At 35.3% G+C, this 16,628-nt stretch overlaps 1 protein-coding gene across 1 annotated transcript in view; it reads right to left on the reverse strand.

Moving 5' to 3' along the window:
* Nucleotides 1-229, reverse strand: part of hpda (4-hydroxyphenylpyruvate dioxygenase a) — a 7,479-nt gene extending 7,250 nt beyond the window's left edge. Inside the window, exon 1 of the mRNA XM_026255555.1 lies at nt 175-229. Coding sequence (XP_026111340.1) covers nt 175-229 — 55 coding nt within the window. The remainder of the gene's footprint in view (nt 1-174) is intronic.
* Nucleotides 230-16,628: the final 16,399 nt, after the last annotated feature.

The following is a 16,628-nucleotide window of genomic DNA, read 5'->3' on the forward strand; positions in this document are numbered from 1 at the left end:
GCTGGAGGGCGAGAGCCCTATTGTTTTCCTTAGGATTATTATCGTTATTATTTATTATTTTCTTCAAGGTATCCGGGGGCTTTTGGGGCCCTTAACTGCATAAAAAGTCTTGAAAATTGGGCACACAACATATGGAACCATGCGGCCATTAGGGCCGGGCAGAAGACTGATTACCACGGGCGTGGGCAACAGGGGCATCTACAGCGCCCCCGTGGATACTGAGGGCCATATATCATACATACTTGCACGTAGGACACACGAAACTCGGTACACATGTAGATCTCATCAAACCAAACACTTTGTACTGCATGTCATAGGCTCCGCCCAACAGGGAAGTTGGAATATTTAGGGTTTAGTATTCATATTTTCGTCAAGTTGTGGGGGCTTTTGGGGTCCTTACATACTCCAAAACTCTTGAAAAATTGCGCACACTTTGGAATCTGTGGCCTTTAGGAGCCTGCAGAGGCTGGGACCGGGCGTGGCACAGGGGCTCTATGGCGGCCCCCTGGAACACAGTCATAAATGTTGATGTATAGCCTCACACATACTTGCTCGTATTAATATGAAACTCAGTACACATATAGATCTCATCGTGCTGAACAACTTTCGTACTGCATGTCATTCGGCTCCGCCCAACAGGAAGTCAGCTATTTAGAGTTATGTAAAAAAAGCGCATGCTCTGGAATTTGAAATACTTGTCATAGGTTTTTTTGCCGATTGCCACCAAATTCGGTCAACATGATCTCAAGACATTGGGGATGAAAAATTGCCAGGGGATTTTTGATATCTCGAACGGTTTGCTCGTGGCGAGGTGTTGAAATTATGGCGAGAAATGAGAAACAGGAAGTGTCTAATACCATCCACATACATTTCCTGATTTTAATCAAACTGCATCAGATTATTCGTTGTATGATGTCGATCGCATATATGTGACTATTAGGAGTCAAAGTTATAGCGCCACCAACTGGCAGCAGGAAGTGTGTCATTTTCAAAATGATTTGAATTCAGCATCTTATTTTTACTCGATTTGCTTCAAACTTCATCAGAATAATGTTAAAACACAGCCGATATAAATCTGCTGGGGGGATATTGATATCTAAAAATATTGTTGCCGTGGCAACATGTTAAACTGGAATACTTCTCAGGTGATTTTGAGGCATATAACATGCTTAGAATTTCATCAAACTCAGAACACATATCAGTATTTATGATAACTAGACACTGGCAAAAGTTCATAAGAGGGCGTGGAAGAGGCACTCTATAGCGCCACCTTTTGTCAAAAGTGGCGGGGTTAGTTTTAGCTACAGACACCAAACTCGGTACAAAAATTTTTCTTATCAAGACGGACAACTTTCTAATTCACAGTCATCAGCTACGATCAACAGGAAGTCAGCTATTTTGATTTGAATGTGGATTTTTTTTTACATTTAGCTGTGAATTAATGCATACTGCTCAGAGGAGAGTAACACTATACACACCAAACTTTGTCTACATGATGCCAAAACATTTTAAACAACTTAAATTGCCAATGGATTTTGGATAGCTTAAACGGTTTTGTCGTGGTGATTTTTTTAAATGACAGTAAAAATTGAATTATTAATTTTCCTGCATTTTTAAATTCCAAACACTTCAAAACCTTTTTTCGTACAGAAAAAAAGTCATTCTGAGTAAATATGGATAGTTTTCACGACTTTACAACACTGTATGGATAACAGAAAATTAAAAAACTGTCAGACATCTCATCTCACTCTGTCCCTCTGTTTTGAGTATATGTGCTTCAGACTTCCATTGTCTGAGAGAAATAGCGCCCCTACAGGTTCAATTCCCGGACTTTTACTTTCACTTTTAAATCGGTTAAAAATACAAATAAATACTTAGATTTAATTCACACTGACAAGCTAAACCAACATATCTGATTATTACCGGTTCAGGGCTCATGGATAAATTATTTCTGGCCAGAGATACGTGAGAAATAGGAGAGATGAATCACCGCTGTGATCACGAGCGTCTGGAGTAAAGAGCTCAGAAAAAACGAATTTATTCCTGTTTTAAAGCTTTTAAAAATAAATTATTAAAGCGATATCACACAATCAACCAATTAGAACACACCAAGAGCTAAATTCAGATGTTTTTGAACTGTTTGTGTGAAAATGAATTATTTGCGGCTGCCTATCTGAAACCACCGCCTCCGATCAGCGCGTACAGTGTCGAGCTCAAAACAAACGAATTTATTCTTGTTTAAGAGCTTTTTTTAAATAAAATATTACCACAAATGCACACAATAAACCCATTGTAACACTACAAGAGCTAAATGCAGGTGTTTGTGACCCGTTTAAGTGTGCAAGACTATTTGAAAGCGCGACTGGCAGAATAACATATATCTCTCGAGCTGCAGGATTCTGCCTTTCGTCGTACGAACGAACACATCACGGACAAGATTATTTCAAAATACATACTAGCTTGGCGACTATAAACGAAAACAGCCACGTGAACATAAACTGTTGAGAAATAAATCTGAAATGGATCTACTGGATTTTAATATTAAGTGACCGCATATACCAGCTGCTTCTGTCTTCAATTTTGATCCATATAAAAAATGAAACTCATTCATCTTGGCTGCTTTTTTTAATGTGTGTACGTATTTATTTATTTATTTATTTATTTATTTATTTATTATTTTGCTCTAACAAGAATTAATCTATATTTAATTAAATCAATTACATTTTATTTTACATTTGATTTGTCCATTTCTGCATCTAAACGCCTAAAAACCTAAAACATGCTCTATTATACTATTGTTAGCAATTTCTTTATCGTCCAATTTATCTGGTGTACACTTTTATTTTCATAATAAACTTGTTTGTTAGATTATACACAGTTACAGTGGTCTATAATAAATATTGACAGGTTTTATTCAAGCTGTTTAGAATGATTGCAGTAGGCAAATGTTTTGAAATGTAAATAAAAAAAAAAAAAATTAAATAAATAAATAAATAAAAACATTGGAAAAGAATAACTGTTGTACATTTTTATACATTTTGTATAATTTCATAGTTTATGCATTATAGTTATAAAAACAAATAAATTTAGCCACTCACATAAAATCTTATAGGCCTTATCCTTTTCTGACAGTTTTAGGGATTTTTAAAAATCCTAAAAAACCTTATTTGTGCTGCAAATAATAATTTCAAACTCAAGCAGTAAATATTCAGTTCATGCTTTATAAAGCCTTGTCCCAATATTAATAGTCAGTAGTAAGCAGTTTATAAATACAGCTATAAAAAGCTTGTTCTTGGGTTATAAGCACATTTATTAAAAAGGAGAGTAAAGGGTCAGTTATCTTCCTATGAAAAAAAAAACAAAAAAAACAAAAACAAACAACAACACAGATTGATACAGAACTCAGAAATTTTATTGTGGATTTATGATAAAATCAGCATGTAAATGAATTCATACTCCTCCAAGAAGACACAAGTTCACAGCAAACTTTTTTAACATGAAGCTAATATACTGAAGATGTTAAATTGCGAATGGGTTTAGGATAGCTTAAATGGTGTGGCCATATCGATTTATTAAAGTAACATAAAAAAATACAATCGTTATTTTACTATATCTTTAAAATTTTTCATTCCAACTCTTCATAATTTTTTATATACGTAGAAGTCATCATTTGAACGAAGCACAGTAAGTTTCATAGCTTTATCATTTTCAAGAGCCAGCATAAAATTAAAACTATCATAACTTATAAATCAAGCTTGCAATTCTTAGTTCCAATAATGACCACCAGATGGAGCTATAGGATTACTTTTAAATAATTATTGTAAAACAAGTATGATTTAAATCATTTATAGAAATCTTTCAAAGAAAAATAATATGTATTTTATGTATTTTACTGATAAAATGACCCTCACTTAATTAGAATAACAAGCTGAAGTATTGTGAACTGTATATTAAGAATAATTCTTTATAAGCTTTATGGACAGATACGTTTTGAGTGACTCTTGAAGGTTCAGCACCACATCCTCTTTTACCACTGTTTAAAGAATTTATCTTACAGAACAGGTGTGAATGAATTTTGGATAGCTTGAATGATTTTGCGTGGTGATTTTTTGAAATAACAGTAAAAAAGTAACCAGTAAATGTCTTTTATTTTTTTAAAGTGCAGCTTCTAAACACTTCAAAAAAATGTACACATAGCAGACAAGTCATTCTGAGGAAATATGCATAGTTCCATGACTATACAACATTATATGGATGATAGAAAATTAAAAAACTATCATACATCTGATGTCACTCTGTCCCTCTGTCACTGTGGTTAATGTGTGTGTGTGTGTGTGTGTGTTTGTGTGTGTGTTAAGTGAATTAGGTGTGAAACTATCAGGGAGCATTTAGTCTCCAGCGCCAACATTTTACAGAACTGCCACTTTCCTGGAGTCTCAGAATTACAATGTGCCAGGTTCTGAGAGATCTAAGATTCCAAAAAATTATTTAATTAGAATACTATGAAGTATTGTGAAATACTATATATTAAGACTTTATATATAGGCTTAATTAACAGATTAGAGTGACTCGTGAAGGACCAGCACCACCTCCTCTTGTCCGATGGTTTGAGGAATATATCTTCCAGAATCCGGGATTAAGATTTAGGAGCTCATTTTTATTCCACCTCCTTTCCTGAAAGTCTGTCTTGCAGAATTGATTAAAAATTAATCTTCACATTAATTCCTAATTATTTTGCAATTCTTTTTGTCAGTTCTTCTTGACCTGTTTTTCTCTTCCAGCTTTCCTGGACTATTGTATAGCACTCATAAATGATTAAATAAAAAATAATGGTAGTTATTAAGATTGATATGGTTTGGAATTGGTAAAATGTGCTTGGAAAAAAATCACAATAAAACAATGTTTTAATGTTTAATTTGGAATATTAACTGACATGAATGAATGCTATATAAATATTGTTCATGTTAACATAATGTTTATAAATGAAATCTTATTGTAAAGTGTTACTAAAGTTATATATATATATATATATATTGTTCTGTGAATGTGATTTTAAAGTCTAGATGATTCGGATTAACCCTTTAACTGCCATATCATTTAAAACCTCACTGCCAGAGGGATATTGTGAATGCATGTGCCCGCTGGGCACAGTTTACCTGATGCCACCGGGGTGGCGATGGCATTGGTGGCTTGAGCCCGCCATCGCTGCTTGCAGCTATATTTAGGGCCCGAGCCAATGGGCGCAGGGCCCTATTGTTCCCCTAAGGATTATTAGGGCTCAAGCCCGAAGGGGCGAAGAGCCCTATTGTTCTTCTAAGGATTATTCTTGTTATTAGGGCTCAAGCCCGAAGGGGCGAAGAGCCCTATTGTTCTTCTAAGGATTATTCTTCTTATTATTATTTTTTTTATTTTTTATTAAACCTTCCGGGGGTTTTTAGGGGCCTAAACATGCTCAAAAACTCTTGAAAATTGGCACACACATTGGAATCTGCGGCCATCAGGACGCTGCAGAGGCTGGGACCCGGGCGTGGCAGAGGGACTCTACAGCGCCCCCTGGAACACCTTCAGAAATCTTGAACCATAGCTCACACACACTTGCATGTATTTATATGAAACTCGGTACACTTATAGATCACATTAAGCCGAACAACTTTCACACTTTATGTCTTAGGCTCCGCCCAACAGGAAGTCAACTATTCAGGGCTGTTTAAAAAAAGCATGCTCTGGAATTTGAAATACTCCTCTGAGGTTTTCAACTCGTTCGTCACGAAACTCGGTGAACATGATCTCAAGACATTGGGGATGAAAAATTGCGAGGGGATTTTTGATATCTCGAACGGTTTGCCCGTGGTGAGGCGTTGAAATTATGGCGAGAAATGAGAAACAGGAAATGTCTAATAACGTCCACATACATTTCCTGAATTTGATCAAACTTCATTGGTTTGTTCGTTGTATGATACAGATCGTATATATGTGACTATTAAGAGTCAACGTTATAGCGCCACCAACTGGCAGCAGGAAGTGAGTCATTTTCAAAATGTTTTGAATTTAGCATCTTATTTTTACTCGATTTCCTTAAAACTTCATCAGAATAATGACAAAACACGGCCGATGTAAATCTGTTGTGGGGATATTGATATCTAATATGGCGTTGCCATGGCAACGTGTCAAACTTGAATGTTCTGTTATGGTGAGTTTGAGGCAGACAACAAGCTCAGACTTACATGAAACTCAAAATACATATCGGTATTATTGATAGCTAGACAATGGCAAAAGCTTTTAAAAGGGTGTGAAGGAGGCACGCTATAGCGCCACCTTTTGTCAAAAGTGGGGGGGTTAGTTTTAGCTACAGACACAAAACTTGGTACATAAATTGTTCTAATCAAGACGGACAACTTTCTAATTCACAGTCATAAGCTAAGATCAACAGGAAGTCGGCTATTTTGATTTGAATGTGTATTTTTGAGATTTTACAGTTGTGAATTAATGCATACTCCTCACAGGGGAAGTACACTATACACACCAAACTTTGTCTACATGAAGAAAAACCATTGAGGAACTTAAATTGCGAAATGATTTTGGTTAGTTTGAACGGTTTTGTCGTGGTGAATTTTTGAAATGACAGTAAAAAGGGAAACATTAATTGTCTTGTATGTTTAAATTGCAGCTTCCAAACACTTCAAAGCCTTTTTTTATACAAAGATCAAATCATTCTGAGGAAATATGCATAGTTTCACGACTTTACAACACTGTATGGATAAAAGAAAATTAAAAAACTGTCAGACTTCTCAACTGACATGATCTCACTCTGGCCACCCTGTCTGTGTGAGGGAAGGGAGGGGGAGAGGGAGGGGGAGTGTGAGGGGGTTGGTGACAGTGACAGTGTGTGTGGACTGTAGGGAGGGGCTGTCTGGCAGAGAGAGAGAGAGAGAGAGAGAGAGAGAGACCTAATCATGTCTTTAATAATCAGGAAAAAAAAAAATTGTATTTTAAATTGTTATTGTTTTTGTTGTTGCTAATGGTGGTGTTTTTTCCTTTCATTACAGGTTAAGAAATCTCTTAGGCCTTATCCTTTTCTGACAGTTTTAGGGATTTAAAAACATCCTAAGAACCCTAATTTGTGCTGCAAATAATAATTTCAAACTCATTTGATACTGACCTATGACAACCTGTGACGTGACATGACATTTATTAATCTCATGGATGTAACAGTAAAACTCTTCAACTGACAGATAAAGCTGCAATGCAAGCAAAACTATTTCACAAATGCTTATAGGTCATTAAAATCATTACAAAACACTAATACATTATTTAAGGATTTGGTAACACTGTAAAATAATGTCTAATTTGTTAACATTATGCAGTATAACATAGTATGCAGTCTTCGTAGGGCACCAAGTCCCAGAGGGGGCACCATCCCAGTTGCTCAAAAAAAAACAAAAAAACATGCGCCATTCTCCCATCCGCGCTCGCGACCGCTCACACCTCATGTTTGCGGCTGAATGTTCGTAATTGATGGATGGACATCTATGCCTGGGTATAGGACATCAGCAATCCGGCACAGAGAAAAGAAAACTAAAGAAAATAAAACAGGCATAAAGTTGTCTTGACATTGGACTTTCTAGAGTCTCAAATTTAGGGCCGGTCTCTAAAGTTACATGTGATATTGTTATACACTTTTCTAACGTCAGTAGCATTTGAAGAGAATGACTTGAAGTCATAAAAACAACTGTAATTGTTCATCTAGGTGACAACTATAATGCACAATTAAATTGAATGTTTGATATTTATTACAACAAACTGTAAGTCATATGTAAATTATGCTACTTTTTCACATGGGCTCAAATACAAATTTGAAGCTCAATAGCATTTGAGAAGAAAGACTTGCAGTCACAAAGCAATTGTAATGTGTTCATATAGGTGTCAGCTACAATGCACACCTTATACATTTTTTATAAATATTAAAATAAAGTGTTACTAAAGTTATATATATTGTTCTGTGTATGTGATTTCAAAGTCTAGATTGGTCGGATTAACCCTTTAACTGCCGCATCCCTTAAAACTGATTGTCAGAGGGTTACTGTAAATGCTTATGCCCGCTGGGCACAGTTATCCTGATGCCACCGGGGTGGCGTTGCACTGATGGCTTGAGCCCGACATCGCTGCTTGCAGCTATATTTTATTATTATTATTATTATTTTTTTCCAACGTCTCGGGGGCTTTTGGGGCCCTTAACGTGCTTAAAAAGTCTTGAAAATTGGCACACAGATTGGAACCTGCGGCCATTAGGGCCGGGCAGAGACTGATACACGGGCGTGGCACAGGGGCTCTACAGCGCCCCCTGGAATATGGAGGGCCATATATCATACATTCTTGCTCGTAGACGTATGAAACTCGGTACACATATAAATCTCATCAATCCAAACAACTTTTGTATTGCATATCATGGGCTCCGCCCAACAGGAAGTTGGCTATTTAGGGTTTAGTATTCAAATTTTTCGTCAAAGTTGTGGGGGCTTTTGGGGTCCTTAACATACTCAAAAACTCTTGAAAATTTGCGCACACTTTGGAATCTGTGGCCTTTAGGAGCCTGCAGAGGCTGGGACCCGGGCGTGGCACAGGGGCTCTACGGCGCCCCCTGGAACACAGTCAGAAATGTTGATGTATAGCTCACACATACTTGCACATATTCATATGAAACTCAGTACACATATAGATCTCATCGTGCCGAACAACTTTCGTATTGCATGTCATAGGCTCCACCCAACAGGAAGTCAGCTATTTAGAGTTATGTAAAAAGCGCATGCTCTGGAATTTGAAATACTTGTCATAGGTTTTTTTCTCGATTGCCGCCAAACTCGGTCAACATGATCTCAAGACACTGGGGATGAAAAATTGCCAGGGGATTTTTGATATCTCGAACGGTTTGCTCGTGGCGAGGCGTTGAAATTATGGCGAGAAATTAGAAACAGGAAGTGTCTAATACCATCCACATACATTTCCTGATTTTAATCAAACTTCATCAGATTATTCGTTGTATGATGTCGATCGCATATATGTGACTATTAGGAGTCAAAGTTATAGCGCCACCAACTGGCAGAAGGAAGTGTGTCATTTTCAAAATGATTTGAATTCAGCATCTTATTATTACTCGATTTGCTTCAAACTTCATCAGAATAATGTTAAAACACAGCTGATATAAATCTGCAAGGGGGATATTGATATCTAAAAAATTGTTGGCGTGGCAACATGTCAAACTGGAATACTTCTCAGGTGATTTTGAGGCAAATAACATACTTAGAATTTCACAAAACTCTGAACACACATCAGTATTTCTGATAGGAACTTAAATTGTGAATGGATTTTGGATAGCTTGAATGGTTTTGCCGTGGTGATTTTTTTAAATGACCTTACAAAGGGAATCATTATTGTATTTTTAAATTGCAGCTTCCAAACACGTCAAAGAATTTTTTCATACAGATGAAAAAGTCATTCTGAGGAAATATGCATAGTTTCACGACTTTACAACACTGTATGGATAACAGAAAATTAAAAAAACTGTCAGACATCTCATCTCACTCTGTCCATCTGTTTGAGTATATGTGCTTCAGACTTCCATTGTCTGAGAGAAATAGCGCCCCTACAGGTTCAATTCCCGGACTTTTACTTTCACTTTTAAATCGGTTAAAAATACAAACAAATACTTAGATTTAATTCACACTGACAAGCTAAACCAACATATCTGATTATTACCGGTTCAGGGCTCATGGATAAATTATTTCTGGCCAGAGATATGTGAGAAATAGGAGAGATGAATCACCGCTGTGATCACGAGCGTCTGGAGTAAAGAGCTCAGAGAAAACGAATTTATTCCTGTTTTAAAGCTTTTAAAAATAAATTATTACAGCGATATCACACAATCAACCAATTAGAACACACCAAGAGCTAAATTAAGATGTTTTTGAACTGTTTGTGTGAAAATGAAATATTTGCAGCTGCCTATCTGAAATCACCGCCTCCGATCAGCGCGTACAGTGTCCAGCTCAAAACAAACGAATTTATTCTTGTTTAAGAGCTTTTTTAAATAAAATATTACCACAAATGCACACAATAAACCCATTGTAACACAACAAGAGCTAAATGCAGGTGTTTGTGACCTGTTTAAGTGTGCAAGACTATTTGAAAGCGCGACTGGCAGAATAACATTTATCTCTCGAGCTGCAGGATTCTGCCTTTTGTCGTACGAACGAACACATAACGGACAAGATTATTTCAAAACACATAATAGCTTGGCGAATATAAACGAAAACAGCCACGTGAACATAAACTGGATCTACTGGATTTGAATATTAAAGTGACCACATTTACCACTTGCTTCTGTCTTCAATTTTAATCTATATAAAAAAGGAAACTCATTCGACTTGGCTGCTTTTTTAATGTGTGCGTATTTATTTATTTATCTTTTTATACATTTTGTATAATTTCATAGTTTGTGTATTACAATTATAAAAACAAAAATAAAATTAGCCACTCACATAGAAATAGCTTAGGCCTTAACCTTTTTCTGACAGTTTTAGGGATTTTTAAAAATCCTAAAAAAAAACTTATTTGTGCTTCAAATAATAATTTCAAACTCATTTGATACTGACCTATGACATCCTGTGACATTATATTTATTTTAATTTACATAATCTCATGGATGTAACAGTAAATCTGTTCAGCTCACAGATCAATACTAAGCTGTAATACAAGCAGAACTTTCACAAATGCTTATGAGTCATTTAAGGATTTGATAACACTGTAAAATAATGTCTAATTTGTTAACATTAGCAAATTCATTGATAACACTTTATAATAACTGCACTCATTATTAAATAGTCAGTTCATGCTTTATAAAGCCTTGTCCCAATATTAATAGTCAGTAGTAAGCAGTTTATAAATACAGCTATAAATAGCTTGTCCTTGGTTTATAAGCACATTTATTAAAAATGAGAGTAAGTTATCTTCCTATGAAAAATAAAAGATAAAAATAAACAAACAACAACACAGATTGATACAGAACTCAGAAATTTTATTGTGGATTTATGATAAAGCCTGCAAATGAATTCATACTCCTACTCATACTACTCCATACTCCTTTTTCAACATGATGCCAATATACTGAGATGTTAAATTGTGAATGGGTTTAGGATAGCTTAAATGGTGTTGCCATAGAGATTTATTAAAGTAACATAAAAAAATACAATAGTTATTTTACTATATCTTTACAATTTTTCATTCTAAATTTTCATAATTTTTTATATAAGTAGAAGTCCTCATTAGAAGGAAGCACAGTAAGTTTCATAGCTTTATCACTTTCAAGAGCCAGCATAAAATTTAAACTATCATAACTTATAAATCAAGCTTGCAATTCTTAGTACCTATAATGGCCACCAGAGGGAGCTATAGGATTACTTTTAAATAATTATTGTAGAAACGAGTATGATTTAAATCATTTATAGAAATCTTTCAAAAAAAAATGAATTGTATATATTTTACTGATAAAATGACCCTCACTTAATTAGAATAACAAGCTGAAGTATTTTGAACTGTATATTAAGAATAATTCTTTATAGGCTTTATGGACAGATACGTTTTGAGTGACTCTTGAAGGATCAGCACCACATCCTCTTTTACCACTGTTTAAAGAATTAATCTTACAGAATAGGTGTGAATGAATTTTGGATAGCTTGAATGGTTTTGCCGTGATGTTTTTTGAAATAATAGTAAAAAAGGAACCAGTAAATGTCTTTTTATTTTTTTAAAGTGCAGCTTCTAAACACTTTTAAAAAAAAAAATGTACACATAGAAGACCAGTCATTCTGAGGCATATTTCCTCAGAATGACTGGTCTCATGACCATAGTTTCATGACTATACAACACTATATGGATGATAGAAAATAAAAAAACTATCATACATCTGATGTCACTCAGTCCCACTGTCACTGTGGGTAATGTGTGTGTGTGTGTGTGTGTGTGTGTGTGTTAAGTGAATTAGGTGTGAAACTATCAGGGCGCATTTAGTCTCCAGCGCCAACATTTTACAGAACTGCCACTTTCCTGGAGTCTCCAGAATTACTCGGTGTCGGACTCTGAGAGACTTAAGATTCCAAAAAATGATTTAATTAGAATACCATGAAGTATTGTGAAATACTATATATTAAGTCTTTATATATAGGCTTTATGAACAGATTAGAGTGACTCGTGAAGGACCAGCACCACCTCCTCTTGTTCGATGGTTTGAGGAATATATCTTCCAGAATCCAGGATTAAGATTTAGGAGCTCATTTTTATTCCACCTCCTTTCCTGAAAAGTCTGTCTTGCAGAATTGACTAAAAATTAATCTTCACATTAATTACTAATTATTTAGCAATTCTTTTTGTCAGTTCTTCTTGACCTGCTTTTTTCTTCTTCTTTTCTGACCTCATGACCCAGTCAGTATTTTTTGTACAATGGTCAAGTCTTAACTTATCCATTTCTGTATTGCATTTGTGTTTGATATTTCTCATGGGTATTTCATAATTTTCGACCTTACAGTTTGAGTTAAAAGTCTATTTTAGAGCATTTCATCTGTAAAAGAAAACATGCCTAATAATTCTGCACACATGAATATAAGGAGTTTTTCTCTTCCAGCTTTCCTGGACTATTGTATAGCACTCATAAATGATTAAATAAAAAATAATGGTAGTTATTAAGATTTATATGGTTTGGAATTGGTAAAATGTACTTGGAAAAAAATCACAATAAAACAATGTTTTCATGTTTAAGTTTGGAATATTAACTGACATGAATGAATGCTATATAAATATTGTTCATGTTAACATAATGTTTATAAATGAAATCTTATTGTACAGTGTTACTAATATATATATTGTTCTGTGAATGTGATTTTAAAGTCTAGATGATTCGGATTAACCCTTTAACTGCCGTATCCTTTAAAACCTCACTGCCAGAGGGATATTGTGAATGCATGTGCCCGCTGGGCACAGTTTACCTGATGCCACCGGGGTGGCGATGGCATTGGTGGCTTGAGCCCGCCATCGCTGCTTGCAGCTATATTTAAGTGTTGTTCTTCTGTGGCAGCAGGTCATCCAGCACTTCTGCAGCCATTGCCAAACGCGCCGAAGCCCAGTGAAGATAGCGCTTAAGTTGAACTGAGTTGGAACACAGCTGAAGAGAGTGCCTATGTTGCACTGTGCTTGAGCCCGCTCATCAGTCGTCACATTTATCACATAGTTGTTTATTATAATATTGCCATGAAAGGTCGCCATGGTGTAAAATATTGTTTCTTCAGGTAGCGGAGAAAAAGTTGACGTTTGGCGATCCTTTGTTCTTCTGTGAAGGCTATTGGTTACATACATCTAGCTGCTGTCTGCATTAATAGTCTAACTTTTGGTGGATGATAAACCGAAATTTGAACAAGACCTCAAAAAGTCATAAAAATAAAAAAAAGTTCGAAAAACTCATGAAAATGAAACGCGTGGCAAAAGCCTTGAAAAATTAAGATCATAGAAATTGGACAAAAACTTTGAAAAAATCATGAAAATTAATACAATTTTAAAAATTCATGTAAATAAACCAATTCACAAAAAGGCATGAAAAATGAATAAAATCGTCATAAAAAAAATGAAAATTTTAATAAATCTCGAAATAGTCACGTAAGTGGATAAAATCGTGGAAATTAAATGTTTTTTTTTTTTTGAAGAGTTTTGAAAGTGGACTAATATTGAATTTTTTTTTGAAAATGAACAAAATCTTGGAAAAGTCATGAAAATTGAATAAAACCTCAGTCGTAAAAAATTATCAAACAAAGAAAAACTCAAAAGAATGAACTAAATCGTGAAAAGTAATGAAAAATTGAATAAATTCCTGAAAATGAAAACCACGATTAAGTCATGAAAATGGATAATATCTTGAAAGAGTCATTAAAATAAACTAAATTTACAAAAAAAAAATGATGAAAATTGTCAAAATTTGCAAAAAAGTTCATGAAAATGAACACAATTATGAAAATGAAAAAATATCTTGGAAAATCTTGAAAGTCATGAAAATGAACAAAGTCTTGAAAAGTTTTGGAAATTGAAAAAAAACCTCAAATAACCTCAAGAAAAAGAACCAAATCACGAAAAGTAATCGAAAATAGATAAAATCGTGAAAATAAAGAAGAATTCAACCGAGGTGCACTAACCCCCCCACCACCACCAACACACACACCCACACAGAGATTTCTGAAGCCTCATTGCCACTAACGCTGCACCACAAACACGAACACCAAACACCCCAACCCCCACATCCCCAAGCCCCCCATAACAGAGACATCAGAAAGCCCCACCCATGAAAATCAACCCCCCCTCCCCCAACCCCATCTAACATCTGTAACGAGGGGATTCCCCAGACCAAGAATTCTGAAAACCACAAAACCCCACCACAGAGGGGACTTCCCCTAATCCCCATAACTCAATTCATTTAAAGTCCATATTAATTCAACAATTACATTTACTTTAAAATGAACTACACAATTCATGATTTAAGATGTTTTTATTAAAGTATAAGAAATCATCTTCAATAAATCATGTCAGATATCAACAATGCAATAGTGGAATTAACAGATGAATGGTTTCAAGGAATTGCAATGGCCATGACGTCGTCACGAAAGTCCAGAAGTTATGAAAGCAGTGGGTCCGTGGGTTCATCAGCTGGGTAGATTGTCTGTCAGATCCACGTTGCCGATTTTAATGTCTGGGCTGCCACATCTTTGTTTTTCGTTCAATTGTTATCTTGAACACAGGATGGGATGACGGTGAAAAAGCTCTCAAATTGTCCTCTGCCAGTAGTGTTAATAGTTAAGTGTTGTTCTTCTGTGGCAGCAGGTCATCCAGCACTTCTGCAGCCATTGCCAAACGCGCCGAAGCCCAGTGAAGATAGCGCTTAGGTTGAACTGAGTTGGAACACAGCTGAAGAGAGTGCCTATGTTGCACTGTGCTTGAGCCCGCTCATCAGTCGTCACATTTATCACATAGTTGTTTATTATAATATTGCCATGAAAGGTCGCCATGGTGTAAAATATTGTTTCTTCAGGTAGTGGAGAAATAGTTGACGTTTGGCGATCCTTTGTTCTTCTGTGAAGGCTATTGGTTACATACATCTAGCTGCTGTCTGCATTAATAGTCTAACTTTTGGTGGATGATAAACCGAAATTTGAACAAGACCTCAAAAAGTCATAAAAATAAAAAAAAGTTCGAAAAACTCATGAAAATGAAACACGTGGCAAAAGCCTTGAAAAATTAAGATCATAGAAATTGGACAAAAACTTTGAAAAAATCATGAAAATTAATACAATTTTAAAAACTCATGTAAATGAACCAATTCACAAAAAGGCATGAAAAATGAATAAAATCGTCAAAAAAAAAATGAAAATTTTAATAAATCTCGAAATAGTCACGTAAGTGGATAAAATCGTGGAAATTAAATGTTTTTTTTTTTTGAAGAGTCTTGAAAGTGGACTAATCTTGAATTTTTTTTTGAAAATGAACAAAATCTTGGAAAAGTCATGAAAAATGAATAAAACCTCAGTCGTAAAAAATTATCAAACAAAGAAAAACTCAAAAGAATGAACTAAATCGTGAAAAGTAATGAAAAATTTAATAAATTCCTGAAAATGAAAACCACGATTAAGTCATGAAAATGGATAATATCTTGAAAGAGTCATTAAAATAAACTAAATTTACAAAAAAAAATGATGAAAATTGTCAACATTTGCAAAAAAGTTCATGAAAATGAACACAATTATGAAAATGAAAAAATATCTTGGAAAATCTTGAAAGTCATGAAAATGAACAAAGTCTTGAAAAGTTTTGGAAATTGAAAAAAAACCTCAAATAACCTCATGAAAAAGAACCAAATCACGAAAAGTAATCGAAAATAGATAAAATCGTGAAAATAAAGAAGAATTCAACCGAGGTGCACTAACCCCCCCACCACCACCAACACACACACCCACACAGAGATTTCTGAAGCCTCATTGCCACTAACGCTGCACCACAAACACGAACACCAAACACCCCAACCCCCACATCCCCAAGCCCCCCATAACAGAGACATCAGAAAGCCCCACCCATGAAAATCAACCCCCCCTCCCCCAACCCCATCTAACATCTGTACCGAGGGGATTCCCCAGACCAAGAATTCTGAAAACCACAAAACCCCACCACAGAGGGGACTTCCCCTAATCCCCATAACTCAATTCATTTAAAGTCCATATTAATTCAACAATTACATTTACTTTAAAATGAACTACACAATTCATGATTTAAGATGTTTTTATTAAAGTATAAGAAATCATCTTCAATAAATCATGTCAGAAATCAACAATGCAATAGTGGAATTAACAGATGAATGGTTTCAAGGAATTGCAATGGCCATGACGTCGTCACGAAAGTCCAGAAGTTATGAAAGCAGTGGGTCCGTGGGTTCATCAGCTGGGTAGATTGTCTGTCAGATCCACGTTGCCGATTTTAATGTCTGGGCTGCCACATCTTTGTTTTTCGTTCAATTGTTATCTTGAACACAGGATGGGATGACGGTGAAA

Source organism: Carassius auratus, chromosome 5 (genome assembly GCF_003368295.1).
Source record: "Carassius auratus strain Wakin chromosome 5, ASM336829v1, whole genome shotgun sequence".
In the NCBI taxonomy this organism is placed as follows: Eukaryota; Metazoa; Chordata; class Actinopteri; order Cypriniformes; family Cyprinidae; genus Carassius; species Carassius auratus.